The sequence below is a fragment of the Lagenorhynchus albirostris genome, chromosome 20 (assembly GCF_949774975.1).
Source record: "Lagenorhynchus albirostris chromosome 20, mLagAlb1.1, whole genome shotgun sequence".
NCBI lineage: Eukaryota > Metazoa > Chordata > Mammalia > Artiodactyla > Delphinidae > Lagenorhynchus > Lagenorhynchus albirostris.
Window position 1 is genome coordinate 44,020,738 of NC_083114.1, and position 13,056 is coordinate 44,033,793.

The 13,056-nt window shown below is 47.2% G+C and overlaps 1 protein-coding gene across 5 annotated transcripts in view; it reads right to left on the bottom strand.

Annotated features, from left to right (window-relative positions):
- Window positions 1–360: 360 nt before the first annotated feature.
- Window positions 361–13,056, bottom strand: part of KANSL1 (KAT8 regulatory NSL complex subunit 1) — a 169,919-nt gene continuing 157,223 nt past the window's right edge. For 4 of the 5 annotated variants that reach the window (XM_060133502.1, XM_060133500.1, XM_060133501.1 and 1 more), the window contains 8 exons: window positions 9,865–10,047; window positions 9,197–9,385; window positions 8,713–8,861; window positions 4,610–4,731; window positions 3,913–3,970; window positions 3,580–3,692; window positions 2,470–2,722; window positions 361–2,152 (listed from right to left, as the gene is read on the bottom strand). In XM_060133502.1, the coding sequence (XP_059989485.1) occupies window positions 1,925–2,152; window positions 2,470–2,722; window positions 3,580–3,692; window positions 3,913–3,970; window positions 4,610–4,731; window positions 8,713–8,861; window positions 9,197–9,385; window positions 9,865–10,047 (1,295 nt within the window). In that variant the 3' untranslated portion in view covers window positions 361–1,924. The remainder of the gene's footprint in view (window positions 2,153–2,469; window positions 2,723–3,579; window positions 3,693–3,912; window positions 3,971–4,609; window positions 4,732–8,712; window positions 8,862–9,196; window positions 9,386–9,864; window positions 10,048–13,056) is intronic. The other variant, XM_060133503.1, reaches the window with a different exon arrangement.

A 13,056-nucleotide genomic window follows, 5' to 3' on the forward strand; every position in this document is an offset into this window, starting at 1 on the left:
ATGGAAAGTGAAATATCCATTAAAGAGCAATTTAGAATAGATTAAAAAATGTCCCAATGCTGGCCGGCCTCACTAGAAGAAGGAACATTAAGAGCAGTGGATCAATTACTTACATCCAACAACAACAAAAAAAGACGATTTACGAAGACGCCCTTCCTCCTGGCGTCTCTCACCCCCGCCCCGGTGAGAACCACTCTCTCTGGTGACCATCAGAGGACCCTGCCCGGTGCCCAGAAGACAGTGGGGACTTCCCAAGGTTCACAGCGAGTCGGAGGACCCAGAGAACAACTGCTCCTCAGGGAGGCTCCTCAGCCACCACCAGTACCATGTCCTGTAACAAGAAGGGCCTGGCATACAACATTCTGTAACTTTTTTTTTATTATTTTTTTCAATTTTTCCTTCCTTTTTTTTTAAGCACTAGTCTGTGCTTTGCGAACAGAATCAAGACATTAACAAAGATCAGCTTCTCTGAAGAAAAGCATTTCTATAGAACAAAGACAGCTACATGTTTCGCTGCCAATACACAGCTCAAAGCAGGAAAAGAAAATATTTACAAAATACAAGGTTTTTTTTGTTCTTTTTCTTTTTTCTTTTTTTTTTTACAATGCTAAAAGGGTTATTCAGAATTTTCAACCTTATAAATAGAAGAAGCACTTTATGCATAGGGATATGGTGCATTATTGTTTTTAAAGAAACAATGACAAACCCTTTAACTTGCAAACAGAATCAAAAAAAAAAATCACTAATGTTGAAAATTGTGAAAAAACCCCAACCATTAAGCAGTTTGTCTACTATTTTTATACGATTACAAAATGGCAAAAAAAAAAAAAAAAAAAGTCCTTATTGCCCCCCTTTTTGGTGATGTGATCATAGATGAGACAGGCACAAGGTTAACCCGGGGGGGTGATGGGGAGTGATAGGAACCACAGCTAGGACCAGACAGTGTTCCACAGGCAAGGGAGCTCGAAAGAGGAAGGACCTGACAGACACTGACAGGGAACTGGACGGGGGTGGGGAAATATGACCAAATGACTCAGTGAAAACAGAATTATACAGGAGAGATGGCTGCTCATTTCCAAGACCCCCTAGAGTCTGCAGGGGAGTGGGAAGAGAGATTAAGTAGTCCTAACCCTACCTCCACAGACCAGGTTAGGGGGGGAAAACGTTCCAAGTGGAAGGACTGTGTGCGTGGGCGTGTGAATGGTGTGCGAGAGCAGGTGAGAGGACACGAAGGGGCAGGATGGGGACCTGAACAGCCGCAGCCAGCTTACCTCAGTTAAGGAGTCAGAACAGCGATGACCGAATGCAGAGGAAACCCAGAACAGGTCTCCAAGACCTGGGTGACAAGGGGAAGCCATTCTGTCAGCTGAGAGCTGGGTGAGAACAGCTGGAGTTCAGGCCAAGAGGTTCTGGTGGAGGTGCTCCAGCACAGACGACCAAGGGGACCCAGCCGCGAGGGCCGGAGCTGAGCTAAGCAACAGAAGGGACGGGGTACGAGCCCAGAGCACACTGCTCTCTCCCACCCTAACCTCAGGGGGCAATGCTGAGCTGGAGGTTCCTTTCCCTCTGCCCACCTGGCTGTCCCACCCTGCCCACAGGGGCGCGAGAGGGGTGATCATCCAACATGGCTAAGTCCAGTGATTCAACAGTGCAGAGGATGTGCCAGGACCAGGCCAGCAGGGTCTTATCCTGAACTGTGTGCCAACTGGAGGAAGTGCTCAGGTGTGTGACGATAAAACATGGAAACCAAAACATAAACAAAACAAAAATCAAAACAAGAAAGAAATTATCAAAGTAGAATCTAAATTCCTTAAATTCACTAAAAACTGTGAAAATTTTCGGCATATGATGTTTGAATATCAAACGCAGAGTTTTCTGAAGCTTTAATGCCAATAGTGAGTCTGTTTAGATTCTCATATCCCACTCATCTGTGAGTTGGACGCTGAGCTGTGACTGTTGCCGCCAGATGCCGACTCTTGAGGGGAATGATGGGAGGCGAGGTGGGTGCCACCTCTGTCTCCCGGCCAGTCTTGCTGCCTGAGGTGCGCCGAGTGCAGCGGGACGCCCGTTCCTGTGCATCCAGTTGGTCCTCACTCTCTGCCTGGGGACTATACGCCAGGGGGAAGGTTCGCCGCTCCCATGGCTGGACAGACTGCGGGCAGATAAGATGTCCTGGTGAGGACCCAGTCCCAGCCCGCCTCCTTCCCCAGACATGTGGACTGGAGGCCATGACCAGTCTCTCCAGAGTTCCTGGGCTGGCCCAGAGAAAATTATCAGAGTGGGCAACTTTTTAATGATAGCCAGTTCCATGGTACCTTCAGAAAGTCAACTTCAAGTTCAGTCCCCTGTCCCCTTCAAATTGGGGGGGAGGGGAGATCCATAAAATGAAGATACATCTTGAGCAGGTGCTGTCCCCCAACAATCCCATCCGCCACCCCGCTAATCCCACGGAAAGGCAGCGTTCCTCACCTGCTCGTCGAGCCCCAGCTCTGGTGTGGAACAACGGGTGTCTTCACTGGCCAGGTGTCGGAGAGTGTCCCGCGCCACGGGAGTGAGGGGGGCTGAGTGCAGTTCTGGGCTAATGGGGCTCCTGGGGGACTGCCCGTGGGAGAACTCGGACAAAGAGTGGCTACTGCTGACGTCAGGGGAGGCGGGTTGCGGGGTGGAGGGGTTGGCACTGCCCAGCTGGGGCGTTGTCCGGCCGTCTGATGACCTGTAAGACCTGTATACCAAGAAGCACGAATCTGAGTGCCTGGGTAATCGGGAATTTCTCATGTGTCTGTGTTTTGGGTTGGGGAGGAGGCATGAAAAAAGCTTCCCGACCAGAGGAGCTGAGGCAGACTGACACCAGCAGTTCTCTCCTAGGAACGGAGCTGAGGCAGACTGACACCAGCAGTTCTCTCCTAGGAACCACAGACCCCTCACTTTCTTCCACTGCTGTGCACACGGGCAGGCACACAACACGGCATCTAAGAGCTGTGTACGCCTGTCATCCCAGGAAAAGGCCACAGCCGAACAACGCTGGGGGTATCCCTGGCTCAGTGCCCAGTGGATTCACAGGGGAAGGGGAATTAGCCCAGACTTTGAAAACTGCAGGCAAAGTAAAAAGCAAAAACAAGAGCCCTAAATATTTCTACTTGAGAATCCTGAGGGCTTCTCACTGTAACACTAAAGGGAGAGAGAGTAGGACAGTTCTTCCAAGTAAAGCAAGACCACAACAATCAAACTCCACTGTTCAAAGGAAGGTTAACTTGTGGCGAGGCCTCCAAAGCTCCTCTAATCCAGTCACTACAACCCCAACCAGCCTCCAAATGCCATGACAGCCTCCTCCCGGACCCCGGGAGACCACGGAGCTCGTCAGAACTGGACAGTCACCACTCAGCAAGGGCCAGCATTTGACTGCGTATACCCTCATTAGTCCCAACAAACACCACAGAACGTCTGCATTCTCAGCCATCGACAGGGAATGAATAGAATATGAAGAACAACTAAGTGGCAACTCCATGGACACAGCTAGGGTCCCAACTCCCCGCTGACCCTCCCTGCACAGGCCCTGGAGGCCTGTGCCTGCTCCATCACCTGCTGCCCCGCCGCTGAGGTGGCACACTCGTGGTCCACAGCCACCGAGCCCTCTCCATCTCCTCACATTTGGCATGCAGGGCGGCGAAGGCTGCGTCAGACAGGTCCTCTATCTGCAAAAGAGCATCTTCATCGATCCCCCCTTTCCTCCAGGAAGTCAAGTTTCAGTGCGTAGACCAATTCTAGAAGCAGCCCCACCCCACACTAGGCTCTTCCTGGTCAGGACAGGAATACAATGAGCTTGCACTTGACACCCACAGGTCTTGAGGCATCTGCAGTGTGTGCACCCACGAGTGCATGTGTTCTTCTAAGAGCGAACGCCCATGCCATTACCTCCTCATTCTCCTCATCAGGACTCCCCTTCAGAGACCGAAGATCAACCTCCCGCCAGCTGCAAAACCAGGAAGGAACAATTGTGAGACGGCAGGCAGTCTGGGCAGGATAAGTACATCCGTGCAGGAACGAGAGCTCTCCACCTGCAAGTGACACTGCTCTCTGCTGGGCCTGCTTAGCCCTGGGGCTTCTCTAAGAGGTCCCACACTCAAATGCGCACAAGGGGCAGAAAGAGGGGAAGCAGGCTGAGGGTGGGACTAGAGCTGGTAGATGGACAAACTCAAGCAAAAGAACCTGTTTAGAGGGGACCAGCAGTACCCAGCAGCAGCTGATTGCTGCCACACGGGAGTGCACATACAGGGTTGCCCAATCTTTTGATGTGTCAACAAAAGCTGGAAATAAACATTCATATGTGAAATCCTGCTTTGATGCTAACAACAAATTCAGTATTTTAAAACATATTTGTATGCATCAAACAAAACATGGCTATAGCCAGTTTGTGGCCTGTGGTCTGGTTGGTGCTCATATAATGGAAGAAAATTATGTAAAGAAATAATTTCACTCTGATCAGGTAGACCTTCTCTTAAAGAGAAGACAACAGCCAAGGCTAGGCCCCAAAGCTCAGTGACCAGAGGAGAGGGAAAAGGGCAACGACAGCAAGACCAGCAAGAAGAGCGCATCACCCAGGGCCTCTTACCTGGGAGTAAGGATCTCCTTGTACTGTAGCTTCTCTACACGGGTGGTTGCAGCAACTGACATTGGGATGACAATGTTGTTAATATCGAAGGAGCTCTCTCCCCTTCTCCTCCTTACTGGCTGCTGTAAGACAAAGGCAAGTTTAAGAGGGAGGAACAATTCTACGTACCTCAAATTATACATCTGAGATTTAAAACAGGATCAGCAATAACCAGGAATCTGGGTCTTTGGGTAGGGCCCAGGCAGGGATGGCAGAGCTGCTTGCACCTAGGAGACAGTCCCCCAACAGCAAAGCGCGCAGGGGAAATACTAAGCGGTCCTGAGGAGTATCTTCCGTCCACAAGTCTCACTTGCACCCTCTTTCTTCATGGGCTCACGTGAAAAGAGACTTCTGTTGAAGCTTACAGGGGTGGGTATCCCGGGGCCTTGAGTCAATTGCCACGGTTTCTACTCCTCTACGCACAGCCTTATTAACAACCCCAACTAAATCTTCCTTTCTGCTTCCCCTTTTATCTCTGTCTATGACACAGACCCATGGGGGATCCTAAAAGCAATGCTTCAGCCTGGTGGTGATTCTTCCGGTTAAAAAGATGAATTCCCCTACCCTGAAAGATGCCCAAAGGACAGGCCCAGCTCAATGGATCATCTAACCTTGGTTGTCATGGAAGCACCTCCTTCTCGTAGATCTGAACTCTTCAGCTAAATCTGTACCAACCATCTGCTCAGCCCTTATGTGATTTCCCCTTCTGGCTATTATTCTGAGGGAAAGAGCTAAGAGCGTTCTAGCTATATCAACAGAGATGAGTGGAGGGAAGCCTTGGCTGTACAGCTCACACTCCTGGAGAAAGGAAATTCACTCCTATAGGAAGTTAAGATCAAACCCTTGGGAAAGAAAACTAACAAGGATCCAATATCAGAGGAGGCGGCGGGTATCTGCAGCAAGCGGGAGATCGACGGAGGAATAAAGCAGGGAGCCAAAGGGCATGGCTTCTTAGATGGAGGGGCATGTCCACGAGCTGCCTGTGCCCAGATAGCAAACACCCTGCCCTGAAACAGAGAGACCGGCGATTGAGCCGTGAGAGCCCAGAGTGAAACAGTGGGATGACAAACATGCTGCCATGGTGACAATACAGCTGCAGACAACTAAGAGGCTACCTTCAAACCCAAACCACCAAGTGTGGCCAGCCCAGAGTGAAGGAAGATGGGGAAGAGGTTGTTCCCTACAGCTGACCTCTCTACTCTCTGTTCCCAGAGGGGGATCTATGACTGATTCATCATATCATTTCAGGACCTTCTCAGAAAATGTTGAAAGGCAATGTTTCCTGGGCCAGGATTTTAGCTGCTGTCACCTACGATTTCAGGTTATTACAATGTCTTTTTCATCCCAGTCTTCTCCTCTGTCTGTAAGAATAGACTGTCACTGACTTCACAAATTTAGGGTAACTGGTTAACCAAAATGGCTGAAGAGACTTTTGCAAGTCTTGCCTGGCTGAGGATTAGTGACCTCACACCCAAAGGCTTCTGCCACATCTCTGCTGAACTTACACACCCCACTACAAGAAGTGTACCTTAAGAAAGCCTCAAGAGATAGCTTTCCCTGTATCTTGGTCAAGAATGAATGTGAGGGCTTCCCTGGTGGCGCAGTGGTTAAGAGTCCGCCTGCCGATGCAGGGGACGCGGGTTCGTGTCCCGGTCCGGGAAGATCCCACATGCCGCGGAGCGGCTGGGCCTGTGAGCCATGGCCGCTGAGCCTGCGCGTCCGGAGGCTGTGCTCCGCAACGGGAGAGGCCACGACAGTGAGAGGCCCGCGTACGGCAAAAAAAAAAGAATGAATGTGAAACTGCTGGCAGAAACAGGAATGTACTTTCCCTGAACCTCCTTGGGCCTGCTGTTAGTGTCTTCAAGGCAAAGGGACAGGAGCGGGTTGTGGGGTTCAGCAGGCTCCAGCTCCCACCCTACATTTAGATTTCCCAATTCCATAAGGCACTCATTTGATCTAACTTAACTACTTTCTCCTGTTTGGAACGAGGTGGAGGGCAGGTGATGGGAATGCAAAGTGGTTCCCACACCTGGCTGCACATCAGACGTACGATGAGGAGTATATTTGAAAAAGAAGAAACAGGTTCAGGGCCCCCTCTCTTCTAACTACCAAATCAGAATATCCAGGGCTTCCAAGAAAGAAAAGAAAAAAGGCCATGGAGGCGATTCTGGTGCGTCTATCAGCTCTTGTGGCTTTCTGTGGGAGCACTACCACATACACCCCATCCCTCTCCTCCCCCACCATTTCTCCAGTGTCTTGTAGCTTCTCTACCTTATTTTAACTACCTGGCCTATCACTCTTCTTGCTATTATATAAATCCAGATTCTCTGAAAAAATCTGGCAGCAAGAGCCTTAAGGGTCAGCACAGTGCTATATACAAAATTTGTACTCATTAGACAATAAGTAAAAATTTCAAGTGATCCAGGCCTAAGTTTACATTCTCCAGGCACAAGAGGGCGGCAGGTGAAAAAATACTGACGTCTCACCAAGTCTCAGAGAAGACTTCTATTAGAATTAGCCTCTTTAAAATAGTTTGGTTTTTCTGAGACCCCCTACTAATGGACAACTGAGTTAGTGATACATACTACAACACCTATGGAAATCTGTGGGTGGGGAGGGGAGGAACAAGGAGGTCATTTGGAAAAGACTCTGATTTTTTTTTTTTTTTTTCCGGTACGCAGGCCTCTCACTGTTGTGGCCTCTCCCGTTGCGGAGCGCAGGCTCCAGACACGCAGGCTCAGCAGCCATGGCTCATGAGCCTAGCTGCTCCGCGGCATGTGGGACCTTCCCGTACTGGGGCACGAACCCGTGTCCCCTGCATCGGCAGGTGGACTCTCAACCACCACACCACCAGGGAAGCCCAAGACTCTGATTTTTAAGAGTAAAGACAGAACAATGTGAAGAATTCCTACCTGATCACAGCTCAGTGAGCACATTTTGTGGGCTTAGAAGTTTCTTGATATAAGCTCTGAAGGGGCTTCAAAGCACCTGTATAAGTCACCTCTGTAATGCCCCAACCTAGGCTCACTTTGTGCAGCGTGATGGTAAGAGAACTGGCTCTGCAGTCAGACTGCCTGGGTCTGAATCACAATTACACCCTCACAAGTCACCTCACTTTATGCAGCTTACTTAACCTTGGAAAGACTCAGTTTCCCTGCCAACAAAACGGGAATCTTTTATACCACCTACGCCTCAAAGGGCATTCATTAAAGGATTGAATGAGGTAACACACATAATGCACTCAGCGCTGACACAACAAACATTACAGTTGTATTGTTTTATTTTTTACCATCTCCATTATTATTATCATTACTATATAAAGGACCCTTTTAGTGGGCACAAAGCAGCTACAGGTATATGTGTTCAAGGAGGCACACACTGAGTAATTAAAACACTAGAATGATATTAATGTCTGGAATGGCCATGCAAACAGCTTTCGGGGTGGAGTGTGGTACCGCAAAAGCGGATCAGGGGCCAAAGAGCCTGCCGTTATGAGCATACTACATGTCAGTACTGCCAGCGTGGCCTGCTGGATCTGTAATTCTGCTCTGTACACGTAAAAAACATGGGCTCTATGTCCCGCTTCCCTTGCAAGCACCCTAACACACCCAGTGTTTATTCTCAGCACTCCAGCTCCACTCCCCAGGAGAGTAAAAACAAGGAAATCAAACGTCTCCAATGCCCACAGGCATCTCTCTTTTATCACTCCTCTCATGTTTACTTAGCCCAACAGAGTTAGAGTCATGATACTGTTGAGTTCTGTGTGAAACTTAGTCCCACGCATCCTGAATAGTCATAGATCACCCAAGAGTTTGTCTCTGCATCAAGCTTTCTATGGCTGGCTCAGCTGAGATCCATGTCTACTGTGAAAAACAACTCAAGGAAAACAATGTAACGGAGGATCAAATAGCACCACTTTGACTTGAAAAAGACAAATACGCCAAGATGAGTCGAGTCCCCATAACTACCCTGGCCCTTACAACCCTCTCTCTACACTGTCCTCCAGACCCACTGGAACGAGCTGTCACTGCAGAGGGGCTGTCCAACTCCACGCAGGTACTTACAGACGTGCTGGCTGTAACCTGTGGACTAGAGCTGGTGGGTGCAGAGGTGTCTGATGACGCGGAGAGCTGTCGCACCAAGGGACTGTGTGGTGGGTGGTGGGTGGCCGCCAAGTAGCTCGAACTGCTCAGGTCCGTGTGATGCTTCAACACTGCAGAAGTCAACAGAAAAGAGGAAGACGTGGCTACCTCAACCTGCTCTACTTCCAGCACAAGCCAGGAATGCCAGCAATATGCAGTAAAGGCAAAAATGCTTTCTAAGCCTAAAGGATAAAAAGATGAAGCAAACTGGTTGACGGGAGGTAGGGATGGAGCAGAGGTTGCTACAGAGTAAGAAGTGACCTACACTTAGAAGCAGTAGGGCCCCTCTACTCTGCCTTCCTAGAAAGTGAAGGACAAAGCTAAGGGCAATTATAAGAAGCCCAGGCTGCCCCAGAAAGCCCTGAGCAGGTGCAAACGAAGGCAGAGGTGCCGGGCCTGGCCCTACCTTCACTTCTCTCGGATGAATGGTCTCGCAATCTCATTTTGCTGTGGTTTGGGTCATGCACGGGTGGCGGCGGGTTGAGCGAGCGCTCTGCTTTGGGCGCTGTCACTCGCTCCACCATAGGCACGGCCCCCACATCGTCTAAGTGCTGCCTGTGGGTCCTGTCAGGCCGGGTTTGGTGATGGGACAGCTCTGAAGAGGGGAACAGAAAAAGAGCTGTGAAACACCTCCTCTCAATCTTTTCTTATTTGAGTTCCGAGCTCTTGAGTTCTCTCTAGGTCAGTGATAGACACCCAGGGCAGCAGGACAGTCCTCTGGGACTGACGCTTCTGGCAAATAACACACTGGCCAAAACAGGCCAGGAAGCCCACAGGGCTCTCAACCAGAAAAAAGTGACACCAGACTACAGAAGACAGCCTGCCCACAGATGGACCCAATGCCATGGAACAGGTGGCTGTTCACTGAGCCCCAGGATACATGGTGTCTGGAATAGCTTTCACAGTCCATCTGAGAGCATCTAAGACAAGTAGGAAAAGACAACTGTGAGCTGAATTTACATCAGTCAACTGCTTCTCCCAACCCCGACACAGTGCCATAGCCATACCAGTAACCTAAGAACATAAAAGGAATAGGAAAGTAATTGGAGGACTCTCTGGACCCCTGAAACTTACTGGCTGTTGTCAGGAAGGAGTTGACCAACTTGTGCCTGTCTTTACGAGTTGGATCAGGGAGACTGCCTGGCATGGGTGCTCTGTGCTTAAGTGAAAACTTTTTTGGAGGTTTGATTTTGTCAAAAGGTTTGTTCTGCCATTGAGATTTCAGCATGCTCTGGAAGTGCAGGCTTGTGGGAACATCTGCAAGAAACACAAAACACTGCGGTTTTAGTCCAGACACCTGGGCTCTGGGCTCTTCTCTCACAAAGTGAGGCGTGTTCACAGCAACTCTAGGTCACCGGTGAGCAAGACCCACACTGCACCCTTCTTTTATTTACCCAGTGGCAGGATGACCCAAGCAGGGCAAGCACTGTCAAGTGGAAGATCTGTTTATTGGAACTTTACTGAAGGTCATTCTTTTATTCACAGACAAGTCACTATTGCCTTTTATTTGCAAGTTCCAAACAAAAAAATCTAAAACACCTTTTGTTAGATTGATGAACTTTTCTTTGTTCCTGTGTTCCACCAAGTCTGTTAATTTTACTGGTTTGAAAGATGGATAAACATCCTGTTCTTATTCTTCTAGAAACTGAAATATTTCGACCTACTTCTTTCTATCAACATAAAGTTAATCAGGATATATTCATTCAACAACTACTTACCGTCTATTATTTTATCAGACACTGTACTGGGTACTACATCTTCCCCTAAATAAGAACTATACTATTCTCCCCCCACCTTCCTCCAGACCCTCACCACCTCCCACCTGGGGATTACCTAGGTTTTTAAGTGGATTAGTTAATATTCAATATCGTAAATTAATCTTTTAGACTTAATTATAATTTTTTAACCTTCTTTGGGGGTTCACCACTGTTTCTTGCATCTTTCCATTTTGTTAGTTTCCTCTTTTATTTTCCTAAGAATGTGGCCTTGAGTAATTTCTTTAGAAATAGTATTTCTAGATTAAAACCAGTTTTCTCTCAGACTTTAAAGCTATTACTACAGTGTGACCAGTAAGATGGAATCTGACTCATTCACTTGTAGGTGCTCTGTTTCTTCCTTTAAACTTTTTTTTGGGGGAAAAAAGCTTGTTGTGGTACTCTATAGGTCAATTTGGGGAGAACTCTAATACTGAGTCTTTTAATCAGTGAACGTGGTACACCTCTCCATTTATTTAGGATTTCTTTAATTTTCTCTCATCAGTGTTAGATAGTTTTTATTGTACAGTTCTTTAAAAAAAAGTTATTTATTATTAATTAACTTATTTAGCTAGCTGCACCAGGTCTCTTAGTTGCAGCACACGGGATCCAGTTCCCTGACCAAGGATCAAACCTGAGCCCCTGCATTGGGAGTGTGGAGTCTTAACCACTAGACCACCAAGGGAGTCCCCACCGTACAGTTCTTATACATATTTTGTTAATTTGATATTTTTGATGACATTATACATGATAGCACTTTTAAAAACTTCAATTTATAATTGTTTACTGCTAGTATGTAGAAATACAGTAATTTTTAATATAGTGACCTGTATCCTGTGATCTTGCTAAATCCATTACGAAGTTTTTGTTTGTTGTTGTGTTGTCCTTAGAATTTTCTACATACACAAGTATGTCACTTACAAAAAGCTGTTTTACTTTCTAATTTGTATGCCTTTTATTTCTATTTCTTGTCCTATTATTCTGGGTAGAACCTCTAGTGGCAATCTGAAACTTACATTTTTCCTTTTTATAGTCTCATTCTGAAACTTCACCACCATGGATATAGGTGTGGGGTCTTTTTTCAGGGTTCTGAAAAACTTTCCACGGTCCTTTTTAATCTGAAGACCAGAACATCTCTCTTTAGCTCCCAGTTCCTCCTGGGAATCATTAACTACCTGGGACATAGTCAAAGTCCAAGCCCCTGGGACTTCCCTGGTGGCACAGTGGTTAAGAATCTGCCTGCCAATGCAAGCGGCGTGGATTCGAGCCCTGGTCTGGGAAGATCTCACATGCCATGGAGCAACTAAGCCCGTGTGCCACAACTACTGAGCCCACATGCCACAACTACTGAAGCCCACATGTCTAGAGCCCGTGCTCTGCAACAAGAGAAGCCACCACAATTAGAAACACTTGCACCACAACAAAGAGCAGCCCCTGCTCGCTGCAACTAGAGGAAGCCCAGGCACAGCAACGAAGACCCAATGCAGCCAAAACTAACATAAATAAAACAAATTAAAAAAAAAAAAAGGTCCCAGCCCCTGAGTTCATACCCACTGCTGTAGCAAAGAATGAAACACCACCGCTTTATGGAAAAGGGGAAAAATCCAACCTAGCTATATTCCAAAACAAGTCCAAACTTATCACCCAGGCAAATGCCCAGGTCCCATCCTTAGTTCTGTGTCCTTTTTCACTGTGGGCAAAGAACCTTCCCCTACCAGCTCCTACCCCATAGGAGTTTACTCAAAAGCATGTGCTTTGGGCTCCCCTTTTTTCTAGTTTTATTTCTTCACAGTTATCCTGTTTGTTTTCCAGCTTTCAAAAATCACTCCAAACTCTATTCACCAATGGCATGCCTTCTTTTTTTCAGAATTGTTAGAGGTTTATTTAGTGTATTTTCTAAACATTATTGGGGTTTTGGTGCCCAGGGAGGATAGCTTAATCTGATATGCTTAATCTGAGCTAGGAATGGGGGGCAAAGAAGAGGGGAATAAATGAACATTTACTAAACCCATTATACTGTGGCTGGCACTTAATCTTCATAACAATTCCATGATGTAAACATTACTATGCTCCCTTTAAAGCGAAAAAACAGATCCAGAAAGGTGAATTAACTGTCAAGGTTACACAGTTTAGTAAGTAACAAGCAACATTCAAACTCAGGTCTGTAAAATCCTAAAACCTATACTCTTAGCCACTACACATGAAATTATTCTTTGGCCCAGAGAATGGAGCAGTTTAATCCTGGGGTGAAATCTGATATTTCTCAAATTATTCCCAAGGAACTGGAGAGTACAGGATATTTTTCAAAAGAGTTCTGCAGTGTAAAAAAGAAACTCCTTCCTATAGCATAGACCATGTATTTCATGACACTTCAAAGAACAAGATACATCTCTGGGAACAGTGCTATCTCCTGAAATTTTTTCCCATAATCATTCTTTCTTTTCTACACTTAAAAACAAATTCACCTATCCCAAACCTTAACACAAATATATCAGCTTTCAGCCAGGCCAAC